At 40.6% G+C, this 24,683-nt stretch overlaps 1 protein-coding gene across 2 annotated transcripts in view; it reads left to right on the top strand.

Moving 5' to 3' along the window:
- Window positions 1-4,043: 4,043 nt before the first annotated feature.
- LOC124802950 (centromere/kinetochore protein zw10 homolog) overlaps window positions 4,044-24,683 on the top strand; it is a 209,946-nt gene continuing 189,306 nt past the window's right edge. For both annotated transcript variants that reach the window (XM_047264039.1, XM_047264040.1), the window contains exons 1-2: window positions 4,044-4,167; window positions 16,408-16,601. In XM_047264039.1, coding sequence (XP_047119995.1) covers window positions 4,116-4,167; window positions 16,408-16,601 — 246 coding nt within the window. In that variant the 5' untranslated portion in view covers window positions 4,044-4,115. The remainder of the gene's footprint in view (window positions 4,168-16,407; window positions 16,602-24,683) is intronic.

Here is a 24,683-nt window from a genome sequence, read left to right on the forward strand (position 1 = left end):
CCCAACTCATCACACGCCACACAGCCATACACTCATAGATATAATAGCAACAAAGCGACCAGATAAAATAATTCGCGCCAATCAGACATCCGCTCCAGGACTCTCTGCTCATGACGTGATTTTCTTAAATTACTCAGTACATACTACCAAAGAAAAATCTCACCTGGTAACCTACAGAAACCTAAAAAATGTTAACCATGACGCTCTTCAAAAGGATTGCTCAGACATCCCTTGGCATGATATAAGCAATGAACCGACTTTAGACGGAAAAATTCGGGAATTACGTCGCAAAATTATTGCACTGTATGATAAACATGCTCCTCAACGCACTGTCAAGGTAAAGAGAGCTCCCGCTCCGTGGCTCACCACTGCATTACGCCAGTTAATGAATGAACGTGATGCTGCACATAGGGCCTTCAAGCGTAACCCAACTCCCGAGGCGTACAAAGCTTATAGGAAACTCCGAAATAGAACCAAGCAAAGCGTGAGGAATGCCAAAATCAGGCATGCCCGCTCTGTCGTATGCGGCATATCAAAACCTGCTGCACTGTGGAAAAAGCTGCGCAGTTTCGGTATAGGGAAGCGAAGATCTGACGGTGTTTATCAAGCGTCTGCAGAAGAATTAAACGATTTCTTCTCAACAGCCGTAAACTGCCACGCAGCGATAAATTACCAGCCCCAAGATATCAATCTCTCGAGAGACAAGTTTTTCCTAAAACATGTCACTACCGGCACAGTACACAAGGCAATTATGAGAATCTCTTCCGAGGCAGTAGGAAATGATGGAGTGAGCATTGGCATGATTAAGAATGTCGTAAACACTATTACTCCAGTTATCACAGACATCTTCAACCTGTCTCTTGTCAGTAGTACATATACTACTGAGTGGAAGCAAAGCTTAATTCAACCTATACCCAAGACTGACAACCCTAAGTCGCCAGGTGACTACAGGCCGATCAGCATACTTCCTGCAATATCTAAAGCCCTAGAACACATTGTCCATGAACAGCTGACGGATTACCTCAAAACTCATAACATCCACGACAAATATCAGTCAGGTTTTCGAAAGCACCATAGTACAGCAACTGCATTAATCAAAGTAACTGATGACATTAAACATGCTATGGACAGACGTGAAGCTACCATCCTAACACTGCTTCACTTTAGCAAGGCTTTTGATGCAGTTGACTTTGATATATTACTAATTAAAATGAAGCAGCTGAATTTCTCAAACAGCACAATACACTGGTTCGACAGCTACCTCAAAAACAGAAGTCAACAAGTCATTTGTGGGTCGGAAAAGTCATCATGGAAAAACGTGCGCTCTGGAGTTCCCCAAGGCTCCGTCCTTGGTCCATTACTCTTCTCACTGTACATTAATGATATTTCTTCAGTGATTCACTCCTGCAACTACCATCTATATGCCGACAACATCCAACTGTACATAAGTGCAAGCCCCAAGAACATTGCTGACGCAGTAGCGAGTATGAACGCAGATCTTTGCTCTGTTTCTCGATGGGCACAGAACCTAGGTCTGAAACTAAACCCCAAGAAATCCCAGGTCATACTTATATCTCATCCAAAGTTAATCAGTCGGTACTTTCGCGAAACAGTCCCTCAAATACTCCTCAATGGTACCCAACTACCATACCAAAAAACAGTAAAAGACCTTGGAATAATCTTGGATGAACACCTAAACTGGGAAGAACAAACAGTCACAGCTTGCCGGAAATCGCTCTCCTCCCTACATGCAATTCAAAAATTTAGAAAAATATTTCCAACCCATGTTAAACAAAAATTAGTCCAAACACTAGTCTTGCCTAATCTTTACTACTGTGATGTAGTTCAACATGGCACAAATAATGAAAATTCGAGATGCCTCGAGCTAGTGATGAATGCTTGTGTTAGATACGTATGCAACATATGGTTGTATGATCATATCAGTCCTTCATACTCCCAGCTAGGTTGGATACGCCCACATAAGGCACGCGATCTCCACACGATGTGCTTACTTCATCGATTTCTTAGCCACTGGTGCCCCCAATACTTATCTTCTCACATTAAACACCTATCATCATTCGACAACCGCATTACCAGATCGGATACGTCTAGCATCTTGGCTGTACCTTTACATAACACAAAATCTTTCTCCGTGTCATTCTCCATCTCAGCCATATGACTATGGAACGCGCTCCCCTGTGATCTGCGTCTTATCCAAAACCACTCAACATTCAAGAGGGAACTTAAGACTTACATATTAGGGACGGTATAGCCACCATTGTTGTGCCCCCCCCCCTCATCTTTTTCTTTCTCCTCTCTATCATAGCTTCGAATTTTACCATTCTATTTCTCTTCCTCTAACCTATCTACCTCTTCTATATCTCTTTCACCCCATTCCATCGTCTTATGTCTCTGCTTGATGAGAATAACTCACAAGCTGCAAGAATATAACGAGAAAATTCCCAACTAGCAATAGGACTGACACTCATAAAAGAAAAATATGTTTACTTTCATATACATAGTCATTATTATTATTATTATTATCATTATTATTTTTATTATTCTTGATTGTTATAATTATTTTTTGATTGTTATAATTATCATTGTACTACTTTTATAATCTCTATTTTTTTCTTTAACATTAATATTGTATAACATGTTATATGTCCTAATTTTCTGTAGACACTGAAATTTGTTGAATCTGAGTATGCCTGGTTAGGTGTAAGAGAGGGCCTGAAGGCCCTAATCTTGCCAGGTAAAATAAATGCATAAATAAATAAATAAATAACTGTATTTACCATATTTGTGCTTCTTTCTTCCTCTGTATTTACAAAACTTAGAAAAAAATCACTGACAGCATGATTACGACATTAATTAACTGCTTGAAAGAGAGTTAAGTGCTAAAATTGAAAAAGAAGTTACATTACAATTTTTTCAGTTGCTCATAGCAGAAAAAAATCAACAATCAATGTGTAACTTGTGTAAAGTGTGACAACTCCGTGGAGGATGGAGTCTCCTTAGTCAAATGTACAGGTCGAGATGCCACAGGGAACTGACACCTGACTGCCGGCTCTCCTTCGTTCTACTTAGGAACATGGGAAGTCCTCTCACAAGTATGTGCACTTGTGAAAGTGTTACGAATCTGCAGACAATTTGTATTTTAATTCTAATAGTTTAAAATACATTGTGTTGTTATGATGTGATTGAAATAATAATAACTGTGACATACAGATATGCACACATTAAAATAAGTCTGAACATTATGAGTTACCTGAATTTGCCGGCCCTCTGGAGCTCCCGCCCCCGTGTAGCACAAGCCGTGCGCGCCCAGTCCCAGAAGGTCTGGGTACATTAAGTGGTGTATCGATACTGTCTACAAAATGTGTTACGAATAGAGTTGGCAATAAAGAAGTAATAAATTAAATCATCATCCCTGATGCAGCAGATTTATTGCATGAAAGGAGAGATTGTAGTAAGCGATAAACGTTTCCCCTTTATTATTTTGGGAGTGGAACTAGCGAGAAAAAGTTTCGTAAAGCTTTGAAATTACATGTGATTCACTAAGTGCTCTCATTCCCAAATAATGGAAGAATAAAATGTTGGTAATTGCACGAGATGAGTTAGTCTCAAAACATATGCACAGACTTTAATTTTCGTAATCTTATTTTCATCCTTCAACGCAACAGTTAAAAATTCACCCAATAATTACGTGAAATACTGGAACAAAATTTTTGCCACTGAAGTCGTTGGATAGGCAACTTAGAATTGGGAAAATGAATCATAAACCGAGATAGAAATTCAGTAATGTAAATTACGTATGGCATAGATGATGTAAACAAAAGTATTAACGTATGCAAATATAATTTGCTAGATACCAGTTATTAGACGTATGTATAGGTTTCAGTGCTTGCATACAAATTTTACTTGATCCATGTTTTGCCCATACAATGTATGTCGTCTACGGATTTTTAATACACAATATACATGTTTTTTAAATCTTTGCTCGCTCCTTTGTTTACGGCATGTTTACGGTCAGACTGTCAGTGATTGTGTTGGCTAACGTGGGTGGCTAGTTGACAGGAGACGAACAACAAGCAGGCGGCAAAAAGCAACTGATGAAGATTGAGATGAGCGGAAGTTTTTTATCTGAGGTTCTCCTATCTGCAGGTATGCTTACAGTACACTGTGTTTAAGGGAACCAAAATCCTCAAATATAAATGTGTGAAACGATCAAAAGTGACATTAATAAAGGGGAGCTAAATTTATGCTCTAGAGAGAGTAAGTTGATGTCTCGCGTTAGTGTGGGGGTATAGTGTACACAAAGCTAGTGGTTAGAGACTTGACTACTATTTTATATGGGTTCTCTGAAATGACCTTTAGTTTCAAATTTTATAACGAAAAGTACACGAAATAAGGCTCGAGTGTAGGCATCAGACTATGCTACAAATCAATCTTTTTCTGCAAACTTTATATCACACTCATTCACTTCTTCAACTGTCAAGTAAACTATCACTTTCCGAAGTTTACTAGACGTCAGTCTACGCTACGTATCAGTCTGTCACTGCGATGTGCAATCAATAGTTTAGGAGGAGGGGGGCGTTTTGTAACACTAGTCGCCGGAGCAGGATATCAAAGCTGATTCAGAATGAGCTTTGAATTTAGACCAGCTTTGACGACTTTACAAACACGATAGTAGGTTGACGAAACAATTGACCCATTGCAAAATCACTACAGTAATATAAATTCCCTAAATTACTATCACAGGTACAAAAAATGTACAGGATAGTAATAATTTTTATGTTAAAAGTAATTAAACTTGTCAAAAAATGTGTAATGCAGAAAGTAAAAGCAAAGTAATATGGAATTCATAAAACATGAAACTGGATGGCTAGACACTAGTAACACACAGATCAAAGGTGGTAGTAAAGTAATAGAAAATTCTCATGAATTTGCAAATGTTGTAAATGATTAGTTCTGTGGCATTGTAGAGATGTTGCATCAAACTGCTCCTAAAACATCTGTAGTACACACAATTAATTACACTACAAATACAATGATATTTTCCACAATAGAGCTTTAAATCAATAGAACAGTAAAGAAATTGTAAAACAAGAAGTCTGCAGGCATAGATGAGATTTCATTCTCTGTTCCGAATGTGTGTAGAGATGGCATACAAACCCACTTAACAAATATACTAAATAAATCCTTCTATTAAAAGTATTTTCCAGAGTACCAAAAGCACTCACATGTTGTGTCATTACTAAAGAAAAGCAATGAAGAGATTATAGAAAACTGCAGGATAGTTTCATTATTGTCAGCATTTTCAAAAATAAGTGAATCAGTTGTGGAATGTAGACAGATGATGTACATTAATAAACATGACCTTTTTACTGAAGCACGGCAGAATTTCAATATCAGCCGTTACAGATTTCACAAAACTGGTACTTGAAGCTCTTGACAAGGTAGACTGTTATAAGCATACTCTTAGACCCGCCCAAGGCTTCAGCGTTTGACTACAAAAAGCAGGGCCTACTAAGCTGTCTAGAAGCCCTAAGGGGAAGGGAAATAGCAGAAGAGTGGTTCCATTCTTACCTCTGAAAAAAAAGGTGTAAAAGAATGAGATGGTATGCATGTAAGCTGGCAATAAATTTTTAGCAAAAAAATCAGTGTAATTGAATCCAATTCTGTTTGTAGCATATATCAATGATTTTCTAGACAATATGAGATGTGGAGAAAAAATTTTGTTGCTGATAACAGCAGCATCATAGCCACTAATAAAACACCAGAATTCCTAATAAAGAAGGCAAAAAAATTCCCAGGGATATTTTCAGTTGGACAGTGTGCAAAGAATTATTGTTTGGCTAAAGAAAACAGCGTACACTTCAACACAGAGGGAAAAAACAAGTATGTTTCATTAAACATATGAGACTAATGTATAGATCGTGTTACAAGCACAAAGTTGTTAGGGATGCATATTGATAGTCAGTTAAAATGAAATAAAGGTGCAAAGATACTGACAAAAGGAATATCATCAGCAAACTGAGTATCTGTCATCCACCAAGTGAGCACACATATCAAACTGTTTTGCATAGCAGGCAAAGCATTAGTAGCTATTTCTGTAACAGTTAAAATAAATAGTTGAGGAACAAGAGCCAGTTTGGACTTGCATTTGCCAAAAAAAAAAAAAAAAAAAAAAAAAAAAAAAAAAAAAAAAAAAAAAAAACAGCTTCTTCTGTCAGAGAATAAAATTTATAGGAAAATGCACAGAAGATGGAAAAGATTACTAAAATATTTATGTTTAAAAATATAGCTAAAATGTACTTTATAAGTAATGCATTCTACACAACTAAAGATTACTTACAGAGCTCAGAGTATGTGCTAATAATGAAAATGGACAACTACAACACTGTCACATTACAGTATGTTATCACAATGGGAAATACGGAAGCGTCTGATCCTGCATGTCTACTTTGACCCATGACATCACAAATATGGCGGAAATGACCATAAATCATGATTCCAATATGGCGCATATAAAGTCGTTACGTACACATTATGAGGAAGAAAATATATCGAAAAACAAACACACACACTTTCCACAAAAAGCCTAATGACACTAACGGGACAAGTGCGGGAAATGGGTTTTTTTTTTTTGGGGGGTGGGGGGGGGGAACTAAATATAAACAAATTTAGACACCCACCCCATACAAAACCACACAAAGCGACGAAAAAAACCGATATCACACAACTCCCCAAATACCAGTAAACACAATATCATCTGGAATCGGACACTTCCCTTGACCTATATAGCTCAACAGCAGTTCCCGATCCCATAAATTGGGATTGAACACTTCCCTTGACCTATGTTGCTCAAAAACATCTCCCGATACCAATACCAACATTCACAGCCACACATTTCAATAAAACACTTCCCTAGATCCCAACACACAACACATGCACTGAAAACAAAACAATAAAAACTTACCAGAAAAAAGTTTCGGTACCACAAATTAGGTTGGCCACAACAATCCCACACAGCCACGTATGCGCGCACACACACACACACACACACACACACACACACACACACACACACACACACACACACAAAAAAAAAACCAATGAAAAAATAAACCAAAAGAAAGACCCGACCTCAAGCGCCCCTCCTCCCCCCCCCCCCCCCAACCAACCCAACATCCCCCGTCATCCCAAAATAAAAAACGCCACAAACAAAAACCAAATGCAACATAAAAAAATCTCAGTCACACACTACAACTCAACAAAAACTTCAACAAAATAGATCCTCCACAACTAAAACACAAACCAATACACTCCCCTCCCTCACAAACACTCTAACACGAAATAAACCACCCGCCCCACCCTGAGCCGCAGCCACCCACCCACCTACCCAAATCACCCTAACCAACCACTTTCAGCCTATCATTTTACTGACAGACCTTAAGAAAACCCGAAAAACACAATAGCCCTCAGGGACACACTTCCGCCAGCAGTACTCATCTAAATGAGACTGAAGGTTGGAAGAGCGCCTCTTCCCCCTCCCAAGAACTGACTTAACAGCCCCCCCCCCCCATCCCCTCTATTGTATTTGTACAAGCTCCCGTCTCATAATTTTTGAACTCTAAGCTATGGTTAACTACTAAATGATGGAATCCCCTCTCACCCAACCCCCTATACGAAGAAAATGCATCTGAAGCTACTGTGGACCCCGGTCCTATGTACTCCTCAATTAACCCCACTAATTCCGTCTTAGACCTCCCTTCCACAACCCTAAAAACACATTCAGAACACCCGCCCCCCGGAACAACAGCCGCCCACACCGAGAGACCAACTACAGACTTACCCCTCCCATACTTCCTTTTCCCAAACTGCGACTCGTCCACCTTCACAACAACCCCATGGTCCCCCAGCGTACCCCTGTACTTAATGAACTCGGAACACACTTCCCGGCAAAAAGAGAACCAATCAAGCACACTCCTCTCACTCACACCAGTCTCATGCGCGCAAAAACAGTGTGGGGATCTATAACAATAGTAATAAGTCACCAGTACAATCTCGCGCATGCCCAACCTAGACTTCTAGAACCAGGTACCGCGCCATACGGGACGCCAAATGTCGTCTTTCTGCAGCGCCACATATAACCGTCCCTGGTCCGAGACACCGGAACTTTAGCCAACTTCATTTCTTCGCCACAAATAGAGCATTTCATAACCTTGGCAATTAAACCGAAAAGCTGCAAAAACTTGATCCTTTCCAAAGGAGTGTTCCCCATCACATTCCTGAGACGCACACTGTTAATTTTGTCTGTCATATCCATTCCTGAACAAAAAAAAACAACAACCGATTAATTTTACTAAAATTACCACACGACATACAGCGAACAACACTAAATTAACCTTCACACAAAACCACAAAATTGTTAACTCACTGAAACGAATTCCACTACAAACACAGCCGACACCTGAACAGTTCTGGATAAGGAGCAAGAGAAAACTGAGCCCATTACACCACACAAATGAAAGTCCTGAACATACCACCAGAGGGCACAACAAACCACAACACGACGACATCTACAAACACGCCACACTCACAAACCAAACTCCACGCTATCATGACGTCACACACCACAACACCCTTACGTCACGTGTCAAAGCCGACGCATGGTATCTGACGCTTCTGTTGACCCTCACAATGTAATGCATTCACAAAGAAATGTGCCTAGATCTACAGTACATGATAGTAATGTCTTGCCATTCTCCTGAGGTCAACATCTCACTCATTGTGGAGGACACTGACTACTTTCCAGATGTACTGAAACTGGACATGGAATGTTTGTGTTCCTGGAGGCCCCAGTGGGTGTCCGTGGTAAACACTGAAAAGACCAATATTTTAGAATTGTGCAGGAGAATTTGTATTTTGAAGGAATAAACTTTTCCATATGGCCCTCTGTGGATTCACCCCTTCAGACTACAGGGTTTTCCTCTCTAGACTTAATACTGTGCCAGACTTGTTTCTTATTGATTTTGTGAGGGGATTTCAATATAAACTTTCACACTCAATCCTCAGAGACAAAAATGTTAACAGATTTACTTGACTCTTGTAAGCTGGCACAGACAACGTACTTTCTAACTTGAGTTAAGGGAAACACCACCACGATCATAACCAACATCTTCATATAAATAAGGTATTAAAATATTTATTGTAAAGTTTAAGTTCAAGTTATCACTCAGTGTTCTTTTTCAGATCTCATTAATCATGAGTTGTGAAAGGCCTTATTTTTTTTTCCACAACTCATGATTATGTTATCATTTTTTATGTGACACATTGCAGCTGAGACTGGTACAATAAATATTTTAAATATCTTCATAGACTGTTTTCTGTTCGATTGAAACAGCATGAGAAAAAAATTAGAAATGGTGTGTCAGATCATAATGCACAAGTAGTAAGACTGAAAAGAATCAAAGCAGACTCATATCCCAATGTGTAAACAACAAAAGATATAGCGATATGATTCCACTTGCAATTCAGACATTTACAGCTAATGTTGAAGGGCTAACTTAGCAAGAATTCTACATTACAAATGACTTGAATGACGAGTATAATACTCTTCTTCAAACCTGCACCACTTTCTTTAAAAACTCTTTTCCACTAGGAAAAAAAGAAGCAAGCTTATTACACAGTACTAATAAGCAACTGATTTGGATAACTGATGTCATTAAAATACCAAGTAAACTGGAGCTATATCATAATATGGACATTTGGAGCTCATTAACAGAATCATACCACAGACAATACTGCAATGTGCCGAGGAGGGTCATCAGACAGTGTAAAAGTTCAGTGCATTACACCAAGAGAATATAAAGCTTTCGGAACAAAATTAAAAATGTATATATATTCAATTGTGAAAGATTATCAGGGCATAATGTTGGTGCACAGTATATTACACTTCTCATGTGTGAGAATGAAACTATTAGTTGTGCACAATATTTAAAAATTACTTTTGTCATCAGCCGGCAAGTTAAATCAAAATTTTATTGGTACAGGTAAATACATGAAACTTTTGAAAGTTGGTGTTCCAAGACATCACATGCAAACAATCAAAGATGAACCTGAATCAATTATTACAGCATTAAAGAGTAAAAACTCCCATGGGTTTGACAAAGTTTTAAATAGGTTATAAAGATTAGAGCACCATACATTAATTCTGTGATGTCACCTATGCATTGTGCCTCTTAGATGTGGTCTATTTCCTAACAGATTGAAATACTCATCAATGAAATCACTTCATTAAACATATGAAAGAGATGTTATAAACAATTTTGAAAGAGATGTCACAGAAGTTAGAGAGTTGTCACACATCCTAATGCACATGAAAATAACACCAGACACGTAGTTTGGCTTCAGGGAGGGTATTACCACTGTGTGAGAAACTACCAGGGTTAAATGATAGGTTGAGGATGGTAGGTGTTTTCTTTTATATAACAAAAGCATTTGATTGTGTGGATCATACAATACTTCTGTTAGAACATTATGGGATTGTGGAAGAAGCTCAACAATAGTTCACTTCATCCTGAAAAGTAGGAAACAGATGATTGGCCTCCTATGTTAACAAATAAGGAAGAGATCAGAATCTGATTGGGGTCAAGCATGGGCATCCACAGAAATTTTTCCAAGGGGAGGGGGGGATGACACAAAAATTGCTAGTTTTAATGTAAATGATTTGTTGTGTCTGAAAATGTGTTGTGCCCCAAGAGCTAAATTTGAAAAGAAGTACACCAAACTAATTGTATCTCAAAAGACTGATAGTTGTCTACTTGGTATCTTTGGAATCTAAACATTTTAAGAGTATATGCAAAGTTCCTGTGGTCTACGGGTAGCGTCTTTGGCCAGTAATCAGAATGTACTGGGTCATAGGTTCAGACTGAGCCAGAGCTTAAATTGTGAATAAAAATCATCAGCAAAGGTGGCCAGTGACTTGTGGCATAAAAAGTTGCCCTCATTCTGTCAGCGGCCTTGTCAAACAGGGCAGAGGATTCGACAGAGCTTCATGGCATTCTCTAGCCCTTGGAGTGGAAGACTGCCCCCAAAAGGCAGAAGAATTAGCAATGAGCAATGATCAATGACATGAGAATGCAGAAGGCAATGCAAACAACTGAATTAAAGACACACGATGTGTATCCACAGGACATGTGTCCAGTAACTGGAAAAAAAGGAGAAAAGTTTCATGATCTCTCCATTGGTAAAAGATTCCAAACTACTCCCCATTTGGATCTCTGGGAGGAGGACACTGAGGAAAAGATTAAATAACTGATGAAAGGATAACATTTTGCAAGTTTGGGTATGAAGTATCAGAAGTTTGACCATGGTAGGAAAGGTAGAAAATCTGAAAAGGGAGACAGGGATTTCTGGTCAGAAGAGTATAGGGTAATATCAACAGCAGCAGAAAATGGCATAATGGGAATATGATTATTTATGGATAGGAAGGTAGGGCAGAAATTGAGTTACTGTGAACATGTGGAACAATGAGGTTTGTGCTGGGCATTCAGGTCTTTTTTGCATGGTATTTCAACTGCATGACTCAAGTCTTCTTCAGGTGCTGTCTGATACTAATTTCAGTGTGACAAGAGTCTGGACTTATTCCACACAGGAATTAGTATCAGACAGCACCTGAAGAAGACAGTGAGTCATACAGTTGAAATATTGTGCAAGAAAGATGTGAATAACTGGCAGAAACATGATTTTTCAACATGACAATGCCTGACCAGGAAAGCCTGAAGAATTAATGTGAAGAGTTCAGTGTTCTCATCAGAATTCTCAGCAAACCAGCACCATTAACAATAGTTCACAGTACATACCAGTGTCACAAGCAGAAGATAGAGAGATAGAAAATGTATGTGAGAATATTGAAAGGGCAGTTCAATACGTAAATGGAGATGAAAATCTAATAGTAATGGGAGACTGGAATGTGGTTGTAGGGGATTGAATGGAATAAAGCTTCACTGGAGAATATTGACTTGGTAGTAGAAATGAGAGAGGAAAAAGATTGTGTTCTGCAATAAATTTTGGCTAGTAATAGCAAATACTCTGTTCAAGAATCACAAGAGGAGGAGGCATACTGAAAAAGCCAGGAGATATGGGGAGATTCCAGTTAGGATTACATCATAGTCAGGCAGAGATTCGAAAATCAGATATTGCATTGTAAGGTATGCCGAGGAGCGGATATAGACTTAGATCACAATTTAGTAATGATGAAGAGTAGGCTGAAGTTAAGAGACTAGTCAGGAAGAATCGATGTGCAAAGAAATAGGATAGAAGTACTAAGGAGTGAAGAGAAATGCTTGATGTTCTCTGAGACTGTAAATAATGCGATAATGAATTGCTCAGATGGCAGATCAGTTGAAGAGGAAAGGACATCTCTGAAAAGGTTGGTCACAGAAGTTAGGAAAAAAAACCTAGGTACAAGGAAATAACTGCAAAGAAACCATGGGTAACAGAAGAAATACTTAAGTTGGCTGACAAAAGAGGGAAGTACAAAAACTTTCGTGGAAATTCAGGCGTACAGAACTACACTCCACTTAAGAATGAAATAAATAGGAAGTGCATGGAAGCTAAGGCAAAATGGCTACATGAAAAATGTGAAGAAATGAAAAAGAAATGATTGCCAGAAGGACTGACTTATAATGTAGTCAAAGTCAAAACAACCTCCAATGAAATTAAAAGCAAGGGCAGTGACATTAAAAGTACAGTGTGAATTCTATTGTTAGCGAGAGAGCTGATAGGTGGAATGTGTACATTGATGTTCTTGATGAGAGGGATAATTTGTCCAATGACATGACAGGGGAAGCAGGAGCTGACAGGGAAGAGATAAAGTATCCAATATTAGTCAATATTTAAAGGAGCTTTGGACGACTTAAGATCAAATCAGGTAGAAGGGATAAATAACATTTTGTTGGAATTTCTGAAATCGTGGGAGAAGTGGCAACAAAATGACTATTCACATGAGTGTGTAGAATGTATGAAACTGGCGATGTACTGTCAACTTTTGGAGAAACATCATCCACACAATTCTGAAGACAGCAAGAGCTCAGAAGTGTGAGAATTATCACACAATCAACTTAACAGATCATGCATACAAGTTGCTGACAAAAGTAATATACTGGAAAATGCAAAAGAAAATTAAGGATCTGTTGGATGATGACCAGTTTGGCTTTAGGAAAGGTAAAGGGACCAGAGAGGCAGCTCTGATATTGCAGTTGATAATGGAAGCAAGACTAAAGAGACTCAAGGCATTTCACAGGATTTGTCAACCTGGAAAAAACGTTTGACAAAGTAAAATGTTACAAGATGTTTAAAATAGGGATAAGCTTTAAGGAAAGACAGGTAATATACAATACTGTATATACAAGAATGAAGAGGGAACAATAAAACTGGAAGACCAAAATGAAGTGCTTGGATTAAAAAGGGTGTGTGACAGGGATCTAGTCTTCCACTTCTGCCGTTCAATATGTACGTTGACAAAGCAATGTTCAGTGCCAGTGGATTCTGGTCCGAGCTGCTGGGGATGGCTGTCATGTGTGAGAGGTGTGCTTGCTTGTGTGAATGAATATATATATATATATATATATATATATATATATATATATATATGTGTGTGTGTGTGTGTGTGTGTGTGTGTGTGTGTGTGTGTGTGTGTGTGTGTCCTTTTGTTACAAAGGTTTGGTCAAAAGCTAGTGTGTAAGTGTCTTTTTGTGTGGCTGTCTGCAACTCAGTGTGTGTTCTTTATGGCGAATAGCAATCTATCTTTTCTTTATACTGTTGATATAGATATCGGTGTCAGTGGCGTTGAGAACGAGCTAAAAGTAAACAAAGCTCCAGGGCCCAGTGGAATTTGGATCCTATACATAATTTGTAGCTGAGTTTCCCTTCCTTTAAGCATAATATATCACAGATTCCCCGAACAAAAAACTGTACCCAGTTTCAACAAGAAACCAGAGATCATGACCATGTACAAGAAGGGTAACAGAAGTAAACCACAAAATCACTACCCAGTATCTTTAACATCTTTTTGTTGTAGAATCTTATAATGAGCCAACCAGCTTGGATTTTGAAAACATCAGCCATGTGGATCCCAGCTTGTGCTTTTCTCACACAAAATCCTGAAAGCTATTGAGCAAGGCAGTCAAGTAGGTGCAGTATTTTTGACTTTCAAAATGTGTTTGACTCAGTACTCCACTATTGCTAATTAACAAAAGTCTGATCATACAGGCTATCAAAATGAGACATGTGACTGGATTGAGAATTTCTTGATGTAGAGTATACAGCATGCCATCTTTGAGTGTGTGTCATCAACAAATGCAGAAATAACTTCTGGCATGTCTCAGGGGATTTTATTGGGACCTTTGCAATTAATGTTGTATATTAATGACCTAGCAACAACACTAATAGTAATTTCAGACTTTTTGTATGTGGTGCTGTTATCTATATTACTGCAATATCAGTGAGTCACAAATATCTGGGTGTAACAGTTTGTGGGGATGTGATGGAACGATTATGTAGTGAGTCACAAATATCTGGGTGTAACAGTTTGTGGGGATGTGATGGAACGATTATGTAGACTCAGTCGTAGGTAAAGCTGCGAACAGACTTTGGTTCATTGGTAGGATACTGAGAAAATGCAGTCAGTACTGTGTGAACACCTCACAGTGGTGAAGTAATGGGCCACCTACCTAAAAAATGTTTTTTTTCCCTTAATTATTGTGATTGTGTGGACAGCCAGGATATTAAATTCTCTGAATTTATTCTGGAGGATTGTTTTGTGGTCAGATATGCAATACATTCAACAATTGTATTCTGAAGTGTTAACAAATACTCATGGTGCATTGTCCCACATCATGATGCAGTGTGATAAGACAATGGACTTTGTTAATAATGTGCCTGTATTTACCGCCCTAGACACCTTCTTCATCAAGAAAATGCCAAGGCTTATTTTGGAACATACTTTCTGATACGATCCTCTCATGTCTAATGTTTATCGACTGTGAAACAGAATAATTTTGTTGTTTAACTATTCTTGGATTTTGTTGCCTTGTCAGTTCAGGGTAAAACCTTGAGCTTTCGGTGATTACCCACATTGTCTTTATCAGGAGCAACTGACTGTCAAAACTACTGCTGAGGTGGCCTTATGTAGCCCTTAGATAGCTTCTGATTGGTCAGTAATTACATAAAGCTGTCACAGATAGTGTCACCATCATTGCGACAAATGTATCTGGTTCTCGCTGCACTGAGAGTTCACTTGCATGCACCAGTAAGATTATATTCACTGTCACTGTTGGAGATTTTCTCACACATTGTTATTTCTACAACCTCTCTAATTACAGAGTCTCATTGTGTAGGATCCGGGACTTTTCCTCCCCTCCAAACAGTATTTTATGTTTGTGAGGCTGTGCTCAGCAACTACAGATATCTCCAATTCTTGATTTTTAAGTAAGTCGCCGATGTTCTGTACAGCAGTCAGAAACTGGGCGAATGAACTGACCTATGTAATTTCTTTTGATTTACAAGGCATGTTATAAATCCCAGGGATCCCGAGGCCTAGACTATCCTTAACAGGATGTAGCATCTCCTTTATCTTCTTAGGGGATTGGAAAATAGATCTTACACCTCATCTTCCCAGGACTCTGCCTGTTTTGCTGGATGTAGCTCTGCAGAAAGGAAGGAATGTAAGTTGTGGTTGATCACATGGATATTCAAGCATTTTCGCATTTCCTTTTCTAGGAGAATGCTGACTTCATATCACATGACACACAGCCATTGTTTTGGAACACATACTTTAGATGATTAATTTCGAAATCAAAGTGGTCCTTGTCAGAAACAGTTTTTGCTCTGTGTATCAGTGTATTTATAGCTGCTTTCCTCTGGCACCACCAGCACAGATATAGATGTCATTTGCGGCAGCTTTACGTAATTTCAGACCAATCGGAAGTTTTTGCAGGCAGTTGCTCCTGACGAAGACGATGAAGGTAATCATCAAAAACTCTTGGTTTTACGCTGAACTGACATGGCAAGAAGTCTGAGAATCTTTCATACAACAGTGCCATTGCAAAAGACTTAATTTCAAAGAATTTGTAATTCCCAGTTCTTTTGGAACTAAATCATCTACCTTAAGACGAATATTGCTTGATTTGTATGTAAATGTATGTGTGTAGTCTTATTTGCATATGTGTACATTGTTCTTGCTAAAATATATGAAGTGTAGCCTTTTTTCATAAATGTTTTACAGTGTAATAGACGAGGAAAGCATGTAGTCTTGTGATTTATTGTGCATTAAATGAAAAATTACCAATGATATTTTGAAACTGCTATTTACTTACATTTTATTTCTGTTTACAGAGGAGGCAGAGATAAAAGACCTGAATATCAGTATTGATAATGTATCAATGAAAGTACAGGACCTGAAGACTGAAGTTAAGAAGGTCATAGAAGAAACATGTCACCTTCTCCCATCAGGAAATGAGCAACTTGTCAGTCAAGCTGAGAAACTGAAAACAAACATGAAAAATATTTATGAAAGGATTGAGAACCAGGTAAATTTGGTATGGAGTCATTGTGCTGATACTTGGACCACATCTTGACCACATGTCCCTGCTGCAGGGATGGACCTTTAACTTTCATTAGTTCAATCTTCTTCATTCTGTTCTGTGCACCACCAACCTTTCAGTTCTGTATTGGGATAAATTTAACCCGACATCTGTTAGTTGGTAGCTTTTCTTTTTGGTACTATGAGCGTAGTATTGTTCCAGTCTTAGATCCTTCTAAAGAATCTTTTGAAGGAGAGGGTGCTTAAAACAACACTGTTGGTATAATTGAAGTCTTTATTCAAAAGTACCAGAGGCCCAAGCACAACTATCCCACTGTTTCATGAGCTGAAGGACTCGTGTGGCTCTGCCAGGAGCGAGTCCTCCATTGTGTCCTTCAGTTGTCAAATGAGCTGAAATGCTTTCCTTTGAGATTTTTTTAGTGGGCCACATATATGGAAGTCACATGGCAACAAGTGAGGGCTCTTGACTGGATGCTTGAGCTGCTCCCACTTGGACTTGGCCATTACACTGTTTGTGATCTTAAAGACGTGTGGACGCGCATTATCATGGAGCAGAATCACTCCCCCGTGAGCAGTGCAGGCCGTTTGCAGTTGATGGACTTGTATAGGCAACAAAGTGCCTCACAGTGTATGTCACTATTAATGGGTTGTACGTGCTTCAGGATTTCGATGAGTGTAGGACCTCAGACAAAAAAAAAACAAACCACATTGAGCATTACCATGCCTGCTGAGGGCACAGATTTGAATTTTTTAGGGGGATGTGCTGATGCCTGCTTCCATTATATGCATGTCTCACTGCGGTACCCCAAAGCGGCATATTGAATTTTAACCATTGTGGTTGTTACAACGTTTCATACCTTTACATTTGAACACACTATGTAATGCAGGATTTTCTCACTGACTACTCCAGAAATTTCTTTTCCTACTCTTGATTGTCTCTAATAACTTCAGTTCTTCTGTTACTCTTTTGAACATTGCCCGATTTCTTATTTTTCTTTCAATTTACACCACATGTTTTCCTTCAGACTATATTCTAACTATTGCATTTTGCTTCTTTCTGTGTCCACATTTCAGTGCCGCATGTGGCTACAAAAGGAGAAAATATAAAAATGCAGTAAATGAAGCAGGCAAAAAGGAATACAAACGTCTCAAAAATAAGATCGACAGGAAGTGCAAAATGGCTAGGCAGGCATGGCTAGAGGACAAATGTAAGGATGTAGAGGCTTATCTTACTAGGGGTAAGATAGATACAGCCTACAGGAAAATTAAAGAGACCTTTGGAGAAAAGAGAGCCGCTTGTATGAATCTCAAGAGCTCAGATGGAAACCCAGTTCTAAGCAAAGAGGGGAAAGCAGAAAGGTGGAAGGAGTATATAGAGGGTCTATACAAGGGCGATGTACTTGAGGACAATATTATGGAAATGGAAGAGGATGTAGATGAAGATGAAATGGGAGATACGATACTGCATGAAGAGTTTGACAGAGCACTGAAAGACCTGAGTCGAAACAAGGCCCCAGGAGTAGACAACATCCATTAGAACTACTGGCGGCCTTGGGAGAGCCAGTCCTGACAAAACTCTACCATCTGGTGAGCAAGATGTACGAGACAGGCGAAATACCCTCAGACTTCAAGAAGAATATAATAATTCCAATCCCAAAGAAAGCAGGTGATGACAGATGTGAAAATTACTGAACTATCAGTTTAATAAGTCACAGCTGCAAAATACTAACGCGAATTATTTACAGACAAATGGAAAAACTGGTAGAAGCCGACCTCACGGAAGATCAGTTTGGATTCCGTAGAAATGTTGGAACACATGAGGCAATACTGACCTTACGACTTATCCTAGAAGAAAGATTAAGGAAAGGCAAACCTACGTTTCTAGCATTTGTAGACTTAGAGAAAACTTTTGACAATGTTAACTGGAATACTCTCTTTCAAATTCTAAAGGTGGCAGGGATAAAATACAGGGAGCGAAAGGCTATTTACAATTTGTGCAGAAAGCAGATGGCAGTTATAACAGTCTAGGGACATGAAAGGGAAGCAGTGGTTGGGAAGGGAGTGAGACAGGGTTGTAGCCTATCCCCGATGTTATTCAATCTGTATATTGAGCAAGCAGTAAAGGAAACAAAAGAAAAATTCGGAGTAGGTATTAAAATCCGTGGAGAAGAAATAAAAACTTTGAGGTTCACCAATGACATTGTAATTCTGTCAGAGACAGCAAAGGACTTGGAAGAGCAGCGGAACGGAATGGACAGTGTCTTGAAAGGAGGATATAAGATGAACATCAAAAAAAGCAAAACTAGGATCTTGGAATGTAGTCGAGTTAACTCGGGTGATGCTGAGGGAATTAGATTAGGAAATGAGACACTTAAAGTAGTAAATGAGTTTTGCTATTTGGGGAGCAAAATAACTGATGATGGTCGAAGTAGAGAGGATATAAAATGTAGAATGGCAATGGCAAGGAATGCGTTTCTGAAGAAGAGGAATTTGTTAACATCGAGTATTGATTTAAGTGTCAGGAAGTCATTTCTGAAAGTATTTGTATGTAGTGTAGCCATGTTGTTGTTGTTGTGGTCTTCAGTCCTGAGACTGGTTTGATGCAGCTCTCCATGCTACTCTATCCTGTGCAAGCTTTTTCATCTCCCAGTACCTACTGCAACCTACATCCTTCTGAATCTGCTTAGTGTATTCATCTCGTGGTCTCCCTCTACGATTTTTACCCTCCACGCTGCCCTCCAATACTAAATTGGTGATCCCTTGATGCCTCAGAACATGCCCTACCAACCGATCCCTTCTTCTGGTCAAGTTGTGCCACAAACTTCTCTTCTCCCCAATCCTATTCAATACTTCCTCATTAGTTACATGATCTACCCATCTAATCTTCAGCATTCTTCTGTAGCACCACATTTCGAAAGCTTCTATTCTCTTCTTGTCTAAACTATTTATCGTCCATGTTTCACTTCCATACATGGATACACTCCATACGAATACTTTCAGAAATGACTTCCTGACACTTAAATCAATACTGGATGTTAACAAATTTCTCTTCTTCAGAAACGCTTTCCTTGCCATTGCCAGTCTACATTTTATATCCTCTCTACTTCGACCATCATTAGTTATTTTGCTCCCCAAATAGCAAAACTCCTTTACTACTTTAAGTGCCTCATTTCCTAATCTAATTCCCTCAGCATCACCCGACTTAATTAGACTACATTCCATTATCCTTGTTTTGCTTTTGTTGATGTTCATCTTATATCCTCCTTTCAAGACACTGTCCATTCCATTCAACTGCTCTTCCAAGTCCTTTGCTGTCTCTGACAGAATTACAATGTCATCGGCGAACCTCAAAGTTTTTATTTCTTCTCCATGAATTTTAATACCTACTCCGAATTTTTCTTTTGTTTCCTTTACTGCTTGCTCAATATACAGATTGAACAACATCAGGGAGAGGCTACAACCCTGTCTTACTCCCTTCCCAACCACTGCTTCCCTTTCATATCCCTCGACTCTTATAACTGCCATCTGGTTTCTGTACAAATTGTAAATAGCCTTTCGCTCCCTGTATTTTACCCCTGCCACCTTTAGAATTTGAAAGAGAGTATTCCAGTCAACATTGTCAAAAGCTTTCTCTAAGTCTACAAATGCTAGAAACGTAGGTTTGCCTTTCCTTAATCTTTCTTCTAAGATAAGTCGTAAGGTCAGTATTGCCTCACGTGTTCCAGTGTTTCTACGGAATCCAAACTGATCTTCCCCGAGGTTGGCTTCTACTAGTTTTTCCATTCGTCTGTAAAGAATTCGTGTTAGTATTTTGCAGCTGTGACTTATTAAGCTGATAGTTCGGTAATTTTCACATCTGTCAACACCTGCTTTCTTTGGGATTGGAATTATTATATTCTTCTTGAAGTCTGAGGGTATTTCGCCTGTTTCATACATCTTGCTCACCAGATGGTAGAGTTTTGTCAGGACTGGCTCTCCCACGGCCGTCAGTAGTTCCAATGGAATATTGTCTACTCCGGGGGCCTTGTTTCGACTCAGGTCTTTCAGTGCTCTGTCAAACTCTTCACGCAGTATCGTATCTCCCATTTCATCTTCATCTACATCCTCTTCCATTTCCATAATATTGTCCTCAAGTACATCGCCCTTGTATAGACCCTCTATATACTCCTTCCACCTTTCTGCTTTCCCTTCCTTGCTTAGCACTGTAGCCATGTATGGAAGTGAAACATGGACAATAAATAGTTTGGACAGGAAGAGAATAGAAGCTTTCGAAATGTGGTGCTACAGAAGAATGCTGAAGATTAGATGGGTAGATCATGTAACTAATGAGGAGGTATTGAATAGAATAGGGGAGAAGAGGAGTTTGTGGCAAAACTTGACAAGAAGAAGGGAGCGGTTGGTAGGGCATGTTCTGGGGCATCAAGGGATCACAAATTTAGCATTGGAAGGCAGGGTGGAGGGTAAAAATCGTAGAGGGAGACCAAGAGATGAATACATTAAGCAGATTCAGAAGGATGTAGGTTGCAGTAGGTACTGGGAGATGAAGAAGCTTGCACAGGGTAGAGTAACATGGAGAGCTGCATCGAACCAGTCTCAGGACTGAAGACCACAACAACAACAACAACAACAACATGTCCCTATACGATGCTGGCTGGTCGTACAAGGCCTACTCTCAAGATCCTCCCCCCCCCCCCTCCCCCTAAAGTGGTGTTCTTTCACTACCCCAACCCCCAACATGCACATCATCCTACCCCTATACCATCCCCATACCACATCCTACCTCTCCCTCCTCCCTGTGCAGTTCCCACTCTCACTATCTTGCCACAGTGATCCACCCATGTAGCTCCTCCTACTCCAATCCTGTCACAGGCTTTCCTATACGTAAGAGGCTGTGACATCTGTCTAATTAGCCATGTCATACACCATCTCTGCTGCAAGCAATGCACAGCTTATTACATTCAAATGATTACCAACCAGCTGTCGACAAGGACGGGCCACTGCCTAACTGTTGCCAAGAATAAAGTTGACCACCTGGCAGCTCAACATGCAGCTGACCCCAGTGCTCAATTTCAATGGTTGTTTCACAACCTGGGTCATCTGGATCTTTTCCTCTGTCCACAGCTTGTCTGAACTATCAGATGGGCGTTATCCTTGCAAAAATCCTTTGCTACTGTAACCACATGGTCTCAGTCTCTGCTAACCTCCCTCCCCCCCACCCCCCCTGCGGTTCCGTGGGTTAGAATAGGACCAAGGTATTCCTGCCTGTCATAGGAGGTGACTGAAAGGAGTCTCTCACGTTTCGCCTTCATGTGATGGTCCCCTTTCAGGTTTGGCCTCCATCATTCTAAATTTTTCCGAAGAGTGAGCCAATTGGGGAAGGGTGCCTTACATGGTGCATCATGTCCATTTGCATTGAGAGTTTTAGCCCACTTTCTTGTCATCGCATTGCAGTCCTGCTTATTCTCCATCTCTTGGGTGAGGACACCTTCCTGGGTGTGTTTTCCACTGTGCACTATGCAGTGCCGCTTTGTGCACCGACAATGACCATGGACTTCTTAGCACCTCATATCCAGCATGGTAGCCAGTCCATTGTGGTGGGACCACCATGTACCCTGTTGGTTGTAGTCCCCTGACAACACAGGGATCACTCTGCTGATGCCTGCACCATTAACTCCCCACATATGCCATGGAGTATATCCTGCCAGGTGGCCCTTGCTGAGGCTGGGTGGCACCCATGGGGAGGACCCCTGGTGGGAGTGGGAGGCATCAGGGCAGATGACACGCCATGAAGCGTAGTACGTCATCTCTTGCTGGTGGTCCGCCGCCAGCAGTTTCTAAGCAGGCAAAGTCTAACTTGAATGCCAAGAAATATAACCCCAAATCGTTCCCCTCCCTGGCCACACCATGAGAGGAACGCCAGGCTAAGCATAGCAGTGAAGCTTATTTGCCCCAGTACCTCGTATGTACGAGAGTTAATGGGGAATCTTTCATGTCCATGAAGTCTCAGTTTTTTGTGGCACATATGGAGGACAAGTTTGGGGAGGTGGAGGGCTTGTCAAAAATGCAGTCTGGGTCAGTCTTGATAAAAACAGCATCCTGTGCCCAGTCACGGGCATTACTCGCTTGTGACAAGTTTGGGGATGTTTCTGTTACCATCACACCCCATTAGAGCTTCAATATGGCCCAGGGTGTTATATTTCACAGGGACGTTCTTTTGCAGTCTGACGATGAGCTGTGCGTCAATTTAGTGTGTCGAGGTGTTTTATTTTGCCCAGCGCGTCCATCAGGGTCCAAGGAATAATCAGGTTGCCACCAGTGACTTCATCTTGGCCTTGGAGGGTGACACATTGCCCGAAAAGGTCAAGGTTGTGGTCTACCACTGTGACATCAAGCCATATATCCCTCCCCCAGTGCAGTGCTTTAAGTGCTGGAAGTTCGGCCATATGTCTTCCCGCTGTACTTCCAGTGTCACATGTCGAGATATTGGACGTCCTGCTAGTAAGGTGTCCCTTGGGTCACTGCCTTCCCAGGTTTCTGCTAGTGGGAAAGATGACACCCACCAGTGGCTGAAGAGCTCAAAAGCAGCTGGTTGTAGGGCTTGGTGCTAACTCTCAGTCCCAGAGACTGAATCAGTGAAGTCCTCCCAGCCAGGGAAACCCAAGGAGCAGCAATAGAAATCCAAAAAGAAGGTCCCCAAGACCAAGGGAATTGTGGTGGCACCCACATCACTGCTACCTACAAGCTCTGCGTCTGCTGATGAGGTGGAGATTCTGTTGTCTGCTGAGCACCTAGATGTCGCTGGACCCGCACACACAGTGGATATAGACTGCTCAGGCAAAAAGTTGGGGGCAGCAGGTGACCCTGAGGCATAAACAGCCTCATTGAATGTTCCATGCCTTCCCAGTCTTACGATGACATCATCCTCCAGTGGATTTGCGGTGGCTATTTCCACCACCTGCCTGAGCCACAGCAACTGTTAAGCTTCACATGTGCTTTCTGCATTGCCCACCAGGAAACCTGGTTCCCAGCAATGTGGATGCCTGGCCCTCCACGGCTATAAGGAATACTACAGGAACTGTAATGACTATAATCTAGTGTCAGGTGGAGTTTGCGTTTATGTCCTAAATTCAGTCTGTAGTGAACCTGTGCCCCTTCAAACCCCTCTTGAAGCTGCAGTTGTCAGAATAAGGATGACGCAGGAAATAACTGTCTGCAATGTCTATCTTTCTCCAGATTGTGCAGTATCCCTGAATGTATTAACTGCACTGATTGATCAACTCCCTAACCTTTCTTACTTTTGGGAGATTTTAATACCCATAACCCCTTGTGGGGTGGCACTGTGCTTATTGGCCGAGGCAGCGATGTCGAAACTTTACTGTCTCAGTTTGACCTCTGCCTCTTAAATACTGGGACCACCACACATTTCAGTGTGGCTCATGGTAGTTACTTGGCTATTGATTTATCAATTTGCAGCCCAGGAGTTCTATCATCTATCCACTGGAGAGCACATGACGATCTGTGTGGTAGTGACCGATTCCCGATCTTCCTGTCGCTGCCCTGGTGTCAGGCCCACGGACACTTGCCCAGATGGCGTTTAAACAAGGCAGACTGGGAAACTTTCACCTCTGCTGTCACCGTTGAATCTCCCCGACACGGTAACATCAATGTGATGGTTGAGCAGGTGACTACAACAATCGTTTCTGTGGCAGAAAACACGATCCCTCACTCTTTACGATGCCCCCAGCGAAGGCAATCCCTTGGTGGTCGCCGGAAGTTGCTGAAGCAATTAAGGAGCATTGGCGAGCGCTACAGCGGCATAAGAGGCACCCTTCCCTGGAACACCTCATAGCCTTTAAACAGCTCCATGCCCGCATTCACCAACTTATCAAATGACAGAAGCAGGAGTGTTGGGAGAGATAGGTCTCGACCATTGGGTGCCATACATCACCTTCCCAAGTCTGGAGATAGATCAAACGTGTTTTCGGGTAGCAGACCCTTACAGGTTTTCCTGGTGTTAACATAAATGGTGTGTTATCTACCCGCGCAAATGTGATTGCCGAACACTTTG

This window comes from Schistocerca piceifrons, chromosome 6 (assembly GCF_021461385.2).
Source record: "Schistocerca piceifrons isolate TAMUIC-IGC-003096 chromosome 6, iqSchPice1.1, whole genome shotgun sequence".
Lineage (NCBI taxonomy): Eukaryota > Metazoa > Arthropoda > Insecta > Orthoptera > Acrididae > Schistocerca > Schistocerca piceifrons.